Source organism: Empidonax traillii, unplaced genomic scaffold (assembly GCF_003031625.1).
Source record: "Empidonax traillii isolate 1590-97213 ecotype Southwest subspecies unplaced genomic scaffold, ASM303162v1 scaffold196:size3368384, whole genome shotgun sequence".
Lineage (NCBI taxonomy): Eukaryota > Metazoa > Chordata > Aves > Passeriformes > Tyrannidae > Empidonax > Empidonax traillii.
Window position 1 is genome coordinate 1,824,666 of NW_020955389.1, and position 18,079 is coordinate 1,842,744.

General features: G+C 37.3%; 1 protein-coding gene across 9 annotated transcripts in view; it reads left to right on the plus strand.

The window, feature by feature from the left end:
- Window positions 1-18,079, plus strand: part of INVS (inversin) — a 95,117-nt gene that overhangs the window by 30,604 nt on the left and 46,434 nt on the right. For 8 of the 9 annotated variants that reach the window (XM_027886811.1, XM_027886805.1, XM_027886808.1 and 5 more), the window contains 2 exons: window positions 9,809-9,982; window positions 12,445-12,612. In XM_027886811.1, the coding sequence (XP_027742612.1) occupies window positions 9,809-9,982; window positions 12,445-12,612 (342 nt within the window). Of the gene's footprint in view, window positions 1-9,808; window positions 9,983-12,444; window positions 12,613-17,432; window positions 17,506-18,079 lie in introns of those variants that run through there. The other variant, XM_027886814.1, reaches the window with a different exon arrangement.

Below are 18,079 nucleotides of genomic sequence, written 5' to 3' on the forward strand. Positions count from 1 at the left end.
TCTTTTGAAGAATCCCTGTGAGATTTCTGGCAATTAGCTGATAATAAAAGCATATCAAAATGCTCCTTTTGATGTGTAGATTTCAGTTGCTTTTGAACAGTATTCTGTTACTACATATATCAAATTAAAAGCATGTTGGAACAGCTTCTGGTTTTGTAAGTGCTTAGTTTGTTCCCTGAAAAGCTACTAAAATTGGTAGGTGTTGGTTACAGAAAGTCCTTTGTTTGCTCCACTTCATTGTAAGTTGTTTCTGATGTTCTTAGAACCTACTTCTTCTCAAAGGGGTAGTAAAGGATGAAACAACCTCTAAAGAAACCACATGCACAACACAACCCCTTTTCTTTCCAAACCTACTATAATTGTTGGGGTTTGAAAATTTCTGACCAAGTTTATTTGTGGGCTGAAACATCCCCTCTTCAGCAGGTCCCTAATGGAAAGAGAGAGTGAGTGTGTATGTTTGTGTACAAATAAGATTATCTTCTGTAAGATCAAGTATGTCAAAGGCAGCAGTTTCTACTCTCTGAAGATAATCAACTTAAATTCAGTTGACATTTTTTGTTTTAAAGAAAAAGTTCATGGATTTGTTTATCTTTTAAAGGCTCCGCTAGCAATTAGGGAGTTCCAAGTTTTTTGACTTTCACTGCTCCTTGAAAGCCTCTGACAGCAAAGAGCTGTTCTCAACTTCGGCCGTAGCATCTCTGCTAATCTGTTGGCAAGGTGTTCTCATTCAGTGCAAAGCGGCTGCTATGTTCTGCTTGGGGTTTAAGCAAAAATCTAAATTCCTTTCATGTTGTACATATTTTACCTCAGTGAGTGTCTGAGTGCGTGATATGAGTTAGTATTTGTCAATGTATAGATTTCTACTGACTTTAGAAACTCACATGTCATTATTAAAAATGTAGACAGTTTTATGTTGCAGACATGAGTAGGAAATCTTGACTCCGACTTCTAAGGAGTCCTGGGTTTAAAAGGTTTAACATCTAATCTGATTGTTAAAATATCATACCAATCTGTTCCTTTTTTTGTTGTTGTTATCTTAGAATAAGAACTAGTATATTTGGGGCAGAGTGTGCTTCTCTGGAAAAGGAGATAAGTGGCCTGGTATGCCAAATTTCAGTGTACCTTTCTAGTTCATATTCTGAGTCTAAACCAAAGCAACAGTGTACATGAGTGTATATGTATGTAATAACTAATACAATTAGTTTTTCTGTTCTAAAGATGATGTAATCTGTCCAGCTTAAATACTTTCTTAAGTACTATTTAGGAATTTTAAAACTAAAGTCAAAACATCAATAATATTTAAAGACAATAAAAGTATGATCACTGTCCATGCTATGATTGATGTAGTATTAAAAGAGCAGATGTTTTATCTTTGCAATTAATTCAACTGTAATAATTTTATGGTATTCTGTTTGTGAAAGAGTAAAACTAACTGAATTATATATTATATTCTTCTGAAGGGGATTTATTGTTAAATAGTCTCTCTTTTCGCAAAAGAATACTGAGAAAATTGTACTAAAATGTCTTACATAAGTGCTGCTTAATTAATAATGAATATATTTCAAAAATCAAAATTTAATAAGCTAATAAATTATTAAACTATGGTGGGATGTATAATTATCTGATCTCTGAAATTCCTTCTGTCTTGGGTGGTGGACTTGCTGCACTGTTACTTCTTCTCTGCTATCTTCAAATGCACGTTTAAACAGGCTGACCTTCACAGTTCTGATTTTGTGGGGACTTTCCCTTTAGCACTTGCCTGCACTCTTCTGTACAGTTGCTGACCAGGCTTAGTTACTGCAGTGCTCTCTGTTAGGGGCTATAATCAGTGGTTAGTGCCTGATTTTGATAAATCTGATCTTAGCAGTGCAGAAACAGCAAGAGACAAGGTGCAAAAGAGTTTTGATCAATGAATCATTCTTTGGGAATTGTAACATTGAAGGATTTAGGGTATTCAATAACATTTTTGAATACTGATAAGTGATGTTTTAACTAGGAAGAAAAGTAACTGAGAGAAATTTTGACATCAGAAGCATATAAGAATTTAAAATTATATAGGGATAAATATGTAAACATAAATAGCAAATTGGGTAAAATGTGCACCACCCTGTCAGCAGTAAATTCTTCAAGACTAAATATGGATATTTATCTAGCTGATTTTGTAGAAATAAATTCAATAGGTTACCTTTTTAGGACTTTCTCTATAAAAATATTAACTGTAGTACTAGGTGGAAAATAGCAAGACTAATAGGAAATAAGGACACAGAATGTAATGGTGTGGTAAATAATCATTTGATAATGAACTGAAAACAAATACAGTTGAAATATGAACTGTAGGATCAGAAGGCATATATTGCAATTTCTTAACAGTTGCACTTGAATCAAGTATTAGCCAATGCTTTTCATTAACAAACTTAACATCACAAATAGTATTTTTTTTAAGGACACTGAAGAGTTACACAATGTTAGGCATTATTGTCAAAGATAGAGTGGCGGTAGCTGGGATACCAGAGGAATGAGAATACTGAAAGTAGCTGAAATTGTTAAAAATATTACAGTCCAAAACCCAAGTTAGGGGAGCAAGGGAGGGGCAGAAAAAAACCCTATGTATTATAAATTTATTATTTGAAAATTACTGAGAAGGATGTCAATGTGCTAATTGATGTGAGAAATGCCTTTTTTGTATATTCTGACAGGATATATACACTAGCAGTAGGCAAATTATCATTGTGATTTAGTAGGGTACTTCGTGGGACCTCTTCTGTTATGCCCTGTAATCTTTGCTTGCTTGTGTTACAACTAGTTACAACTCGAATGAGTGCAGAGAGCTGATGATATTTTGAGGGTGATGTAGGGTTTATCCTTTGTTATTGAGATAAAAAGACCAATGCTTTTTTAAATTAAAAAAAAAAAACCAACAAACGAAACCTAAAAACCCTAGCCTGAAACTGAGAGAAATGTGAAGGGGGAAAAAAAAAAATCCCAAACTCTGTAACTCCACTTAAAACAAATCTCTGGGAATTTTTTAAAAAGGATTAGATGTTCTTACTCCCCATTGTGCCGGAGAATGGATTTACTAATCCAGAGGGTCAGTTTTAACCTTCAGTTCTAATTTGTGGTTTATCTGTAAATATTTCTAAGGCTTTCTTTTCTGTTGCAAGTATATGCCCTGACTGCATCTTCAGTGCTTATGACTGTCAGCAATGAAGAGTCCTTAGAAACCACCTCCTTTGTAAGGGTTTATATTCTTCTGGTCAGTGTGTTCCCAGTACTGGGAAAGCAGGTATGTAATTTTGAATTGGAGCCAAAGTAGCATCTTCACGGTTTAACAGCTTGGCATTCTTTTTAGTGACCCCTGCCGTGTTTACCAGGAGGTTATGCAGAAATGCTGGGCTGCCTTCTCCCCAGTTCTCTAGCAACCCTTACAGTCCACTAAATCTTCACAGGCCTATTGTAGTTATTCCGAAGATCAAGCATAGCTGTGCTCCAACAGTAGTCAGCTCATGTTCACTACAGTATAAATTATTACAAATCAGTCTTTTAAGTCATATTAAATATTTCACGTGGATTAGAATTGTTATGGTATTTGAAAATGTGGTCTCAGCAGTGAAAAGGGAAATAATCAATTTGTCTACAGGGATCAGCCCCTTTTAACCCACTGATGACGAGGAGATGGTAGCTTATGAACGGGCTTTTGATGCTTGGAGAGATGCACATATTCCTCTGACTCTTAGCCTTATTTTGTACAGCTCAGTTTCTTCCTTTATAAGAAGTGTTATATTTATCTACATAGTAGGCTTTTAAAATCCAAAGATTAAAAGTGTAACATCAGAGATATATTCACACTACAGAGTAAGAGGAGTGGTTAGCCAGAGTTCAGAAGCGCACAGTTATATAATGACCAAGTTAACTCACCAAGAAATGGTGGGATTGGAAGGGAAATAAATTTTCACAGAGTTCTGTTGCACATTACCAGAATGTTTCTAGAACCCAGGTGAACTCTTTAAAGCAAGCTTGTATGTTTCTGCAATACTTAAAATACTTAAGTGTCATTCGTTGTTGTGAATGCTCAGGAGAATTTTATTTGGGATTCTGGAAAATATTCCTGATTGGCAATCTAGACTACAGAGAAACTGATAATGCTGTCATTCACTCGGGATTTAGATGAAATAGTTCTATTTTCCCCTTTAATCCTTCCCCATTTCTTCTAGAACTACATTAGGTACAGGGATGGGATATTGATTTACTGAGGCTTTAGCCATACAAAATGAAAGTAATATAAGGAGACAGAATATTAAAAGTTTAGGAGTTTTGGTTCTAACAATATGTATACTTGTCTACTGTCTTCTAGAGTTAGCTGTAGTGTGGAAAAATGTCTGGACCCTTATCTACTCAATGATTGTTCAGGAGACAGCTGTGGTGAAACTTAGTTTCAGTATGTGCACACTTGACATCAGTGTGATAATGACTCTTCCACTTCAGATGGTGTTTTATTATAAAACAGCACTCAGCAATCCAGGCTTTTACATTTGTGTTTTTTATATGATATTACTTTAAGTGCCCCTCTTGCTGTTACGGACTTTAAGTTCTCAGAAAGAAATTCTTACTCATTTCACAGGAACTGTGCTCAGTTTCCTTTCAATTCTGAATCAGAAAGGCATCAGTTTTTAGTCAGTTAAGAGAGGAGGAAGTCAGATGTTCCTAATAAGTATTAATTGTAGTTGTTCTTCTTTCATTTCCTGATAGCTGAGCAGTGATTCCAACTGCCACTGCTGGCATTGCCAGGCTCCTGCCAGATGCAACAGAGCACTGTACGTGACGTCTGTGCTGGCAAGTTAAGGTGTCTTGGTGTCAGAGGGAACATGCATGATATCTCTCAGCTGAAGAGAGAATAACCTGTCACTTGTTAGGGAGGTTAACACTTGTTTTTACTAAGAAATTTCTGGAGGAATTTTGCTTACGTGAAGAATAAAACTGTCCACATGAAACAGGATTATATACAGCAATTTGTTGTTAGCTCTGTGTTAACATAAGTTTCAGGCTTTAACGCTGTGCCTGGGAATGTATTAAATTATCTACTTGTATTGAAAAGGTAAATAAAAAAAAATCCATTAACAACTCTGAATCTTTCTTAAACTGCTAGATATCCTGTGGGGAACAAAAACTGCCAAATCCTCTTTTTCATTATGTGTGCTGCACTATTTGCACGCCTCTGTTTTTGTGATAGCTTTTTCTGTGTTGAGTTGATTGGTCTGCTGTGCTAATAAAGGGAGCCAGCTAGTAGAGGTGGGTAACATTATTTAAAACTTCCCAACAGCAGTACAAGAATATGATTGCTTTAAATGTTGCAGTACTATTGAACTGTTCTGGACACTGGACCGGTAGGAACCTGTGTCTGTTTGTTCGGGGAAGGGATGAAACCTGATCCAGAAGGGCTCTAGATATTTGAGTGGATTTGCAGTGATGCTGGAATCACTCTCTTTCCTGATATCCATATGCCCACGCTAGGTTCAGTCACATAACAGATCTCCTGTTCATTAATTTGCTAGGGAAGAAGAGTTCTGCCACTGATCCAAGGAAAAGAAAAAGAAATGTTCTTTCTCGGATTTTCCCACTGCTGAGAGGAGGTACCGTGTGCCCAGTTCTGAGGAAGTGTTTGAAACAGAGGCACATGGCGATTGGGTGACTTAGAGCAGGACTCCGCAGGCTTAACAGAGTAGCATAATGTGAAGAGTGAGGTTGATGTTTTTAGTGCATTGGTATTACAACCAGTAATTTCGGTATCAGCCTAATGATAACACCACTGTTATCAGAACAGAGATGGTTTTTTTCTGTAGTCTTTCACTTAGGGTGACCATATGGAACGGACTGACTGTGGCTGGTTGACAGATGCCCAGCCAGCTGCTCTCTCACTACTCTTACCCAGTAAGCCAGGGAGATAAAATAGGTTGAAAAAGATACTTTATATGAATGAAGAAATAATCACATTAGGCCCAGAAAAGTAGGTAGAAAAGTTTACTTGCAATTTTCCGCTAGAACCTGTTCTTTGCAGTAGAATCATATGGAAAGAACTAGGCAGCTTTTTTTGTGTTTTTTGTTTTGTTTGTTTGTTGAGTGAATTTGCAATTTTGGGGGTAATTTCAGGGATAATCTGAATTCTGGCAAATTCATTGAAGCTGACTAAGATGTTTCTTTCATCACTCTTTCCTCTATTGAAACATTCAGGAAAGGAGTTTTTTTGACTGCTTGGGGTCCAGAACTTTCTTCAGAGTCATTGCATGGTGGCAGAGCAATGGTTGCTTATTGAACTGTCTGTCTACTGAAAATGGTGTTATACTCCATTGCAGTTAGTATATGTGGCTGAAATTTTGAAATAGCAGAAGTATTTCTTCTGGTTGTGCTGAAGCCAGTTATCAGCTGTGCTGTACTTTGCGTACAGAGTTGTGCCTTTTGACTAAAAATAATTTTAACTGAATCTAAAGGAATTTTAAGAATTGGCATTGGAATGGTAAATTTTGGCTACCAGGAACTTGAGTTCTCTGTACTAGTATTTAATCTTGTTTGCTCAGAATGTTTTCACTGTATGACAGAATAATTTTTGAGACACTATTAATGGTAAAAGACCGTGAACTGACTCAAAGCACTTTATGCTACCCAGGATGTTTAGGTCAATTAAGTACGAGCGTGAAGACTTTTTATACACAAGAATTTTATAAAAATTAAGGAATTGATTTTTCAAATTAGACATGTATTTTCACTCCCATCACCTAGAAAGACCTAAATTAAATCTGCCTTGAAGTCATGTTGATACATTGCATATTTGCAAACTTAATCAGTGATCAATTGAACGTGGGGAAATTTTACTTTGTCATTAAAAAGGATGGTATAGTTTTCTAACAAGTGAAAGGAACAAAGCGCCATTCATGGTATTACTAAAGAAAAGAACAGCAGTCAGAAGCAAGAACATGAGTAAGATAATTCAAATAAGTAATATAAATACAGGTGTTTTCTGTTGTGGTTTTTAAAAAAATCTTAATTAATTTGGAAGAAACAGAATTTGTTGTGTTTCAGAATGAAGGAATTTATTACAGATTCATTTCATAAGGAGAGGAATTGTTGGTGGCTAAGCATGCAAGGGAATAATGTAGTAGTAACTGGTGGAAAAATATGTAACAGCAAAAATAAAATACAGTATAGGCAAGAAAATTCTAATAATAAAAAGGCATCTTTCCTTAGTCTTATGAATTATTTAATTTTTTTTAACTCTTCTTTACAGTGGAATTCATTCAAAAAGCAGAATATACTTGTAAATCTTACAATTAATATCCATCAACAAGAAAAAATCAATTTTTTTTTTCTTTCATGGGTATGCATGCACTTTGAGCAGAAAATACTGAAAACAAACCAAATGCGTTATCCTCTGTGGTGGAGAAATGTAGCTATATATTTCTTCCAAAACTAATATTCTCTCAAGTTATTTAATGTTTTCTTCCTCCGGTCTAATTGCCAACCTCGTCATGATACATTTGAGATTTTTTTTGCTAGTTTTTGTTTTTCTTTTTTAATGAGTTTTGTAAGTTCTTCTTTTGTTTGCCTGGTAAATACAGTAGTAATAATGAGGAGTTTTCTCTTGCTTAGCTCATTCCCAAACTTATCATGAATTCATTTGGAGCATGTTCTCTGTGGATTAGTAGCTCTGCAGACATTTTGCTGTCCTGCCCTTGTACTTCAGTGTATGCCTTGATGTGTGTCTGTATATTAAAGGGACAAAATCCTAAGGTTATGCTTTCCCTGACACCCAGCAGAAGAAAGAGATTCATTTGGTCACTTCTCACTGTGAATGCTGTAGTGGCCATGCTGTCTCTGGCAAGAGAAGTTTGCATTTTCAGGCAGGTTGGTGGTAAGTTTTTTTGGCAGACTTTTCTTTTAGGCTTTTGTTGAAGAGCAAGGACGGATGACAATAAATGGTCAGAGGCAGGAAGAGGTTATTTTGTCTGAGCTCGTTCATGATTTTCTCTCCCTGTTTTGCATTTTAAAGTAAAATAGGGTAGCAGGGGGAAAAGATCACATTTATTTATTTTGGCGTTACTTGGTGAAATCCATTCTGCATACATAAAGCTCAAGTCTGCCATTTCTATTAGAGAAAAAACAGAAAAGCAATATATGTAATATATGCCCTTCCAGTGTTTAGGGCTGCTTTGAAAAAGGAAACTTGAATATTTTCATGCCCTGGCACTGGATGCTGTGGGGGCCTCTGGGATACTTTGGCCCATCTTCACCCTATCATTCTGCTGACAAAGCAATTTGCAATTCTGAATCTTATGAGATACAGAAGTGCCCCTGTTCATTAGCACTGCTTGCCTTTGTCTACTTGGTTACCCTTTTGTCATTGTTCTTCCAAAGACAGCCTAAAGGGACTAAGTTAACATACAAGATTTATGAAAGAATTGTAGCAGACTGAAGCATGTTAATTTGCAGATAGTTCCATAAGCAGAAAAATCCGAAGACATGACTTCTATTGATTTGAGTGTCATCTTTCCTGCGTACGTTGTCTAATAAAGCTTCTTCAAATGTTCTAGGTTTTCTCTGAGTGGGGAGGATTTAGTACAATTTATCTTCCCTTCTGAGCTTTCTGTTTTCATTATATTTTTAGGTAATTGTCTACATGTGAAATTGGCAAAAGCTAATATTTCGGGAAACATTGGAAGGCAGTGAGCAACATTAGGAGACAACACACTCCTTTTGCTTTTGGAAAGGTTAAAAGTTAGAGTGGAGTAAGAACAGAGATATTTAAAACATGATCACATGAGATAGGTCCAGATGTTTTGCTTTAATGAATTATTGCTCCAGCTGTTGCTGATCCTCCACTGAAACTTAACTACTGAAGGTGATTTTATAAACCCAACAGACCGTGAAGTGGAAACATCAAAATGTTGTGTGTAGCATCTCTGTTATATGGAAAATAACCTCCAAGTAAGGGGCAGTAGTAAGCCCAGGCTGGCTGTCCCTTAAATCACTACAGATTCTTCATGACTGCATGATCATATCTTTAATTTTTGTCTGACTTCTTCAGTGATTTGAGAAATAAACCCAGATTGTTTTCTTTGGGATTGACCTTCAGTGATTGATCACAGGAACATTCCTACATTATTTCTTTTGAAAACACAGTGAAAGCCTGGTGGAAGTACAAAGTGTGATGTATTTTCAGTGTGTCATTGAAACTGTCCCATACATTTGTCATCCATGCTGTAGGATCAAAACTCCTACAGTTCCCAATTTAAAAATGTAAGAATGTAAAAGTGTAAGAAACAATTGCTTTTGCATATGTTTTTTACTTATTCAGATGAGTAGATTTTATCTTTCTGAATCATTCATTCCTCATCATTTTTCTTAATTTCATTTTAAAAGTTGTGTTCTTTTGTCATGTTTTATTCCTTGTTTGAGAACTGTTTAGCATGCTGTAAACAGCATATAATGGTTTTATTTCATTTTTACATGTTTATTGATGTTAAACAGTTAAGAAACTCTGATAATATTACAGAATTTTCATTGTTACTGAACCTTCTCTCACACACTCTGCTGATGGAATGAATATACGTATCTAATACCAGCACAACAGACTTAAAAATGAATAGTTCATGTTTTTTAACAACAACAACAAAAAAGTCTTCATTATATGTTTCCAAAGCTTAGAGCTGCTTTGATGCAGATTTTGTAGTCACTGTAATACAACAGTAAATATATCTAAGCAGTGTCATCATTTGGTTTGATAAACTGAAATAAATCTCTGGTATTTTTCTTTACCCAGGGAAATTACCGCTTCATGAAACTTTTGCTGGCTCGTAGAGGGAACTGGATGCAGAAGGACTTGGAGGACATGACACCATTACATTTAACTACACGTCACAAAAGCCCCAAATGTTTAGCTTTGTTGTTAAAACATATGGCACCTGGAGAAGTGGATACCCAAGATAGAAATAAGGTAAGAGTACTGCTTATTTTAAGACAACACTTTTAGCAACTGTAGAAATTGGTTTTCCGACAAACAGATGTGTGTGAAAATTATCTCAGTCATAAACTTTTTCTAGGTCTTCAAAATAGAAATATTAATATTTTCCTGATGTTAATGATGTCAAAATTCATTGCACTGAGTTCACTGACATTCATCTTGAGAATAATTGCAACAATAGAGGATTAAAAAATCCTCTTCCTTTTCTTCCTTGGAAAAACCTTTCATTTAGAATCATTTAATGATAAAAGTTTTTAGAAAACTTTGTGCAGAAGGCCTTCAAAGCATTTGTCACTACTAAAGGTGAGTTTAAATACAAAAGAAAAAAAAAAAAGGAAATTCCTTGATGCTGAGCTGAATGCAAGTTTCCTGTTGTCAGACATCCTTCCTAACACTGGGTGATGATTGATTTTACTCTGCACTGGGGCCATTACGATGGTGGTGATATTGATACAGTTCTCCATAGGTGCTACCTTTCAGAAGTATGTCATGGTTTAGCCTTGGCAAGTAGCCAAATGCCCACTCAGCCACTCACTCACTCCTCCTTCTCAAGGAGACAGATAGAAAAAATATTGTAAAATCTCAGGAGTTGAGATAAAGACAGAAATATTAATCACCAGTTGCTCTCATGGGCCAAATAGACTCAACATAAAGAAAATTAGTTTCATTTGTTGACAATGAAAATAGTTTTATATAGTAAGAAACTGAGAAATTAGAACAACACCTTCAAACCACCACTCCCAGCACCTTTTCTCCTGGCTCAGATTTACTTCCTCACTTCCACTCCTTCTCTTCATCTACAGGGGTGGTCCAGGGGTAAAAATATCCATACACTAAATCCATTTGGTTGACTGTTCTTTTTTCTGTATCTCTGCAAGTACAAATGGACAATTTTGAGTCTTCCAGTCATGCTCTTTTTTTTGTGTGTGGGATAAATGTGATGCCATTTGTCCAGATTTCCTAACAGGGTCAATAAAAGATATCAAGTTGTTGTTATTATTATTATCATCATAAAAACGAACAATTTGGCAGCAGAAGGTCTGCTTTCAATGCGCATGTACTGTTACTTCCATGAATGCGTCATTGAAGAGAGGGATGTGATGATGAAGTTGATTGACATTCTGGCATGAGACTTACGATTGAAGCAGAGCACCAGTTAGTCACTTCGACATTTATTTTGTGAAACTGCAGACTTCCTTGGGAGAAAATGTAATCTTAAGATCTCAGAGTTTTATATTACTAAACCTTCTTAGAATAAAGCCCTTTGGGCTAATTTTCTGCATCTGTAGTGATAACAGTTGCTTGAAAGGCCAAGAAGTCTCCAGATGACCTTCCAGGTATATCATATAGTGCCTGTAGTGTCTTGAGGTGTGTCATACCCCTTCACAAAGTCAAGTCATGCTCTACCACATCAATAAAATTACCAGCCTGCTTTGGAATCATGCTGACTTCTAAGAGCCTCAGGAAATAATCTGCTGATGTTTGTTAAAAAGGACTGTCGCTAGAATGACCACCCATAAGAGATGACAGGTCGTAGAAGAAAAGTGGTACTGTTCTTAAAAAAACTGATTTACTATTGCTCTTCCTACAGAGAGCTACTGCTAGTCCACATGTAAGATGGTGTAGCTTAGACCTAATTCAGACCTTGCTGGCGAAGATGTGTGATTATCTACTTACTTAAGTAGATGGGCCTCTTGTTTAAAGCCTGTTTTCACTGATTTTGAGTTGCCAGCCATCCTAGGTACATGTGCTCTGTTTTCTGTCAGTCCTCTTTGTTGAAGTGTAACAAAAGATGGCTCATTTAGGTGTTGTTTAAAGCTGGTTTGACCTGTGGTCCCGCCCCTCTGCTCAGCACTGGTGGCATGTCAATTGGAATGCTCTGCCTCCTTCGGGGTTCTCTGGTATAATAAGGGCATAGACATATTGGAGTGAGTCCGGTGGAAAGATAAAAAGATGATTAAGAGGTTGGAGCATCAAAGAGAGGCTGAGACATCTTCAAGTCTGAGGATAGGACAATTCAGGGTGATTTTATCAATGTGTATAAACACCTTAGGGGAGGCAGTAAAGCAGATGAAGCCAGATGCTTCTGAGTGGCCTCCACTGAACAGATGAGGCCATGGGAACAAACTGAAATGTAATAAATTCTGTTTAAACCTGAAAAGATACTTTTTTGCTGTGGGGAGGGTCAAACACTGGAACAGGTGGTTCAGAGAGGTTGTTGAGTCTCTGTCTGTGGAAATAAGTAAAAATATGACTAGACAGTGTCCTCATTAACCTGTTCTAGTTGACCTTGCTTTGAGCAGAGAAGGTGGGCTAGGTGACTCTTTCATTTGGTGAAAATGTAATGAAATCATATTTCAGGTTCTAATCAACTTTAATTTTCATATTAATAATTTTTCAAGGTGTTTGTAAAACTTGTGAAAATTGTGTTCCAGCAAACTGCATTGCATTGGAGTGCTTACTACAATAACCCAGAGCATGTGAAACTTCTCATAAAACATGATTCAAATATTGGAATCCCTGATATTGAAGGAAAAATCCCACTTCACTGGGCAGCTAACAACAAGGACCCTAGTGCAATTCACACAGTGAAATGTATTCTGGTAAGAAAGTCTATTGTATATAACATTTTATCTATTTACTGGTTTACTCTGGTAGAAATATTTTTATTCTCTTGAAATTTCTTATTTTAGCCCACTGACTCTTTGAGAATGAAATCATTTGCTTTTCCTAATATCCAGAATTTTGTAAAAAAATAATCTTAAATATTTTTTCCTCTCATGAAAGGGATTTCTTCTGAGTTCTATAGGTAAATGTCTTTGCTCTAACTCATGGACTATATGTGTGCTCCTAATTAGTTTGATATATGTAACTGTTAATTTGGAGAATAAGGGAGGGAGGACGAGCATGCAAATTTTCATAGTTAAAATGGCCAGTCATATTGCTCATTTCAGTTGCATCTTGTGTACTGATTTCTTTGTTATGTCTTTTCTTCATTATTTGAAAGGGTTTTTTTCTCAGTTAACTGTGCTGAAAAGTCTAGTCTAATTTGGCCTTTCAGGTCAGAATTCTGGGAAATACTTGATCAAATATCAGTCAGGCCATGATCAGTTTGTTGAAAGACCTTCCACTATTTTTGTGGATGGATTTTGCCTTGATGGCGTATTTTCTCTTTCTACAGTGTCTCAGTTTCACTTTCTACAATGACAGATATGATGGGTACAATGAAATCATATGCTCAGCTTGATTTTTACCTGTTTTTTTATTTTGTAGATATCTTTGAGCTTCATTAACATGGACAGATAAAGAAGTCTCAATTGAAATTTTCTCTCCCATTACAACAATCTTCCTGCATCTTTGTCTTTCAAAGGTCTTTCAGAACTAGACACATAGTGATTGTATGCCAACTAGTAGGACTTACATGTCTGTCTGCCTGATTAGCTTAGAAGTTGAGAATTTAAGTGTGGCATGTGAAAACTTGCTTTGCTTTTCTCCAAATCGCATCAGCGATCTTACAGTTACTGATACGTTTTTTACTATGAAAATAGTTTTTGAGAAGTTTCCAGTGTTAAAGCAATTTTATTTCTGTATTACTGCTGTTTATTCAAGATATTTGTAATTTGTACTTAGTTATGAAATAATTTGTTACAAACAAAATTTTGTCCACACTCGAGAAATAAATTTGATGAAAAGTATGTAAGGATCTCTGTATTCAAAACAGACATTTTCAAAGGTTAGTTAGTCAAGGCAAATGTTTTTAATAGTTGTGCTGTTTTGGCCTCAGTCAACAGCCTAACACCTGCACATCTACTGATTTACCTTCCCTCTTGCAAGACAGAGAAAATAGAAGGAAGACAGGACGACTTGTGGATGACGATAACGACAGTTCAGTACAGAAAGCAAAAGCTGCATGCAAAAAAGGAAATTTACTCACTAGTTCCCATCAGCAGGCAGGTGTTAGCCACTCCCAGGGAAGTGGAAAAAGAGTTTCATGAGGCATGCTTAATTGTGCGTGGGAAAGCAAATGGTGTAGCCGTGGGCATCCTCCCTGCCCTCCCCCTGTCCCTGAGCTTTTTTGCTGAGCATATTATATAGTATGGAATATTGCTTGGGTTAGTTTGTGTCAACTGTCCCAGCTGTGTCCTGTCGCGGTCTCTTGCCCACCCCCAGCCCACTCACTGGGGAAAGCAGGGTAGCAGGATAGGGCAGGGCTTAAAAAAGAGAAATCCCTAATGCTATGCAAGCACCATTCAATAACAGCCAAAACGTGGGTGTGTTATCAACAGTTTTAATCAAAAATATAAAGCCCAGCACCATACCTGAAAATTAACTCCATCTAATTGAGATGCACTACCAAAAGTAAGAAATACCTGTCTCCATACTGGAGATGTTCTCAAAGGTTTTCTTTAGGTAATACAGAATCATGCCTAGTTTTTAAAAAAAAAACTTTGACAGTTAAAAGAATCATAGAATAGTTTGAGTTGGAAGGAAACTTTTACAGGTCATGTAGTCCAACCACCCTGCCATGGGCAGGGACATCTTCAGCTAAATCAGAGTTCCATCCAACCCTTTGAACACTCTCAGGAATGGGACATTCACAGCTTCTCTGGGCAACCTGGTACAGTGCCTCACCACACTCTCAGTAATGAATTTCTTCCTAATATCCAGTCTAAACCTACCCTATTTCAGTTTAAAATCATTCCCCCTTGTGCTGTCACTATATGCCCTTAAAAAAGGACCTCTCCATCTTTCTTGTATGCCCCCTTCAGGTACTGGAAGGCTGTTGTAAGGTCTGCCCAGAGCCTACTCTTCTCCAGGCTGAACAACCCCAACTGTCTGAGTCTTTCCTCACAGGAGAGGTGATCCAGCCTTCTGATCTTCACGGCCCTCCTCTGGATTCGCTCCAACAGGTTGATATTCTTCCTGGGAACCCCAGAGCTGGATGAAGTACTCCAAGTGGAGTCTCAGGAGAGGGAGTAAAGAAGCAGAATCACCTTCCTTGACCTGCTGGCCACTCTCTTTTTAGTGCAGCTCAGGACACAAGTGGCTTTCTGGGCTGTGAATGCCCACTGCTGGCTCATGTCCAGCCTTTCATCCACCAGCACACCCAGGTCCTTCTTATCAGGGCTGCTCTCACTCTTTTCATCCCCCAGCCTCTATTGCTACAGGAGGTTGTCCCAACCCAGGTGCAGCACCTTGCACTTGGTTTTGTTGAACTTTATGAGTTTCCCATGAGCCCACTTCTTGAGCTTGTCCAAGTCCCTCTGGATGGGATTCCATCCCTTAGGCTTGTCAGCTGTACCACTCAGCTTGGTATTGTCTGCAGACTTGCTGAGGGTGTGCTTGATCCCTTCATCTGTGTCACTGTGAATACATTAAATATCCCTGGTCCTATTATAGCCCCTTGAGGGACACCACTATCATCAGTATCCATTGGGACATTGAGATGGTGACTGCTATTCTGGATGCAACTGCACAACCAGTTCCTTATCCACCTAAGAGTCCACCCATCAAATCCATCTCTCTTCAATTTAGAGAAATGGAGGACCATGTCAAAGGCCTTACAGCAGTCCACATAAATGACATCTGTAGCCCTTTCTTTGTCCACTGAAGGCATCACAGAAGGCTGCTAGGTCAGTCAGGACTTGGTGACCATCAGTCTCCTGGATTGCCTACAGCTTGCCATACTGCCTCTCTGGCAGATGTCAAGGTGGTTGGAGACCCCCAGCAGGACAAGAGCCTGCGAACATGCTGTCTTCTGTAGCTGGAGCAAGAAGGCTTTGTGAATAGTCTCCCTTTGGTCAGGCAATCTCTTAGTAGACACCAACCATGAGGTTCCCTTTGTTGCCTCGGTCTCAGATTCTTAATCACAGGCTTTTGACCTGCTCATGGCAGATATTCAGAGACAGCACTTTGCACTCTATCCATGTATTGAACCTCTTTCCTGTCCTGTCCTGTCCTTTCTGAACTGCCTGCAGCTACACTCCAGTCATGGAGTCATTGCATCAAGTTTCAGTAGTGGTAACTGGGTCATAACTTTCTTGTGGAGGCTTCCAACTCCTCCGTTTGTTGCCCATACTGTATGCACTGGTGTAGAGGCACATGAGCTGGGCTGAAAACTGTGTTCTTGATTCCATTTAGGCTTTTTCATGCATCAACTTAATTGTTTGTATAACAATTAGTAACATCTATATGCACTTATTGATGGAATAAGTTAATAACAAGTTTAAATGAAAAAGTAATTTAGCTGTGCTGTAAAAGTTGATGATATAGAAACACTGTTACTAGATAATCATTCTGTTGATTGAATCTGTTTTTGAGTCTAAATACCTTTTTGTGGTGGTGCCTCTGAGTTTTATTCCTCAATAAGATCTTCACTCTAAACTGAAGTGCCTTTCTTATTTGGCATGACAGATATTTGCCTAGCAGAGCTCACTATTTTCCCTTTTTTTTTTTCTAGATACTTTTTGCCATATTACTCAGTTCCAGGTCTATTGTCCAAGCATCATGTTTGATTCTCATTCCTCTCCAGGTCTTTGTATCTGGGCTAACTTTATAGCTTTTCACATTCTTTCTGCGTGGTATCTCTAATGTACTTACCCATGGGGTTAAAACTTCTGTCATCTTGTGTCTTAACTTATTGCATTTCTAAGTTCATGAACACATTGTCTTGCAGTGATAGCGGTACAAAAGGTGTATGTGTCACTGTTGCCTCTCCAACACAACCCATTTGCTTTGCTTTCAGGACAGAGTGCTGTAAGCAGTGTGCCATTGCACAGGTAGCAGTCAGATATTGATGCCTACTGCTGGTTAACCTGCATTGGCAGCCTCTGTTGCCTGCTGACTGAGTTATGAAAAACAACACTGCTTTTGATTCTCTCATGCCATCTTTAACATTGTGGTTAATTCCCCAGTAAATTATTTTTCTCTACTGTCCTACTTGCAGTTCTCCAGTGCTGCTTTACAAACACTTGACAAAAATTTAGCTGCTTTAGTTTTATTGAGACAACAGTCTATGGTACTAACAAATATTTTCTTGTTTTTCTATGCTCTGCCTTTAGATGCAGCCATTTACTGTCTCCTGTCAATAAGGTCACCTTTCTGTTTGATATTTGTGTAGTACAAAGTCCATTGATATTGTCAAAATAAACAATAATGAAAAGAGCTCAACTGAATGCTGAAGAAATATGTTGGGTTTGCAGGGGTCACAGTTATGCACAAATTGGTTATATCTAATATTGAATTCCATGAAATACAGTGAAAATGGAACTCAACATACGTAGAAAGTAAATGTGAAGTAGAGAGAAACTCTAATCTGGAGATCCTCTCATGGTCAACTTCCTTTTCCACCTTTCCAGATTCACTTAGTGCTTGATTACATGAAAAACGTTGGGAAGATTTAAGGAGAAAAGAACAGAATAAGGTTCCATTAATATGATGGAAGCAACTGCTTAGTACTCTCTGTCTATTTTGTATCTCTTTATTCATTCTTCATGGTAAGAGACATGACATTTATTTATAACACACTTTCCATTATTGCCTACAAGTCCATTGTTCGAATTGCCACAGAAAAATGCTTAACTTCTGGGTCTTCTGTGTATTTTTCTTAAAGTATTAATACAGTATGACAGTTTAATTATAGTTAGTTTTAGACCAAACCCACTGAAATTCCAAAGAAATTGTACTCTTGAATGTAGGCAGAAAGAAGCCTAGAAAATTTTAGTGCAAGTGGCCAAAAATTTCAAGGCACTTAAGAACTTTTAGACTAGAATATAAATAGTGGCTTTGTCCTTAGAAGATTCTTTACTATTTTGCAAAAGTAACTCTTTACTGTGGGGGATATGTTCTTGGCAACATCAGTGACTTCAAGCAAGGTGTTTTAGGAGTCATTTATTATGTTGTTGTGCTTCTGGAAGGCTTGAAAATTAGGTGTCAGGATTACATCAATAAATTATAGGTGAAGTAAAGAAGCATTTGTTTTCTTTTTTGTCCATTTTGTTCAAACATGTTTTCCTCTTTTCCTCTCAGTAATAACTTCTGTGCATATTGTCTTTTGTATTTAGCCATTCT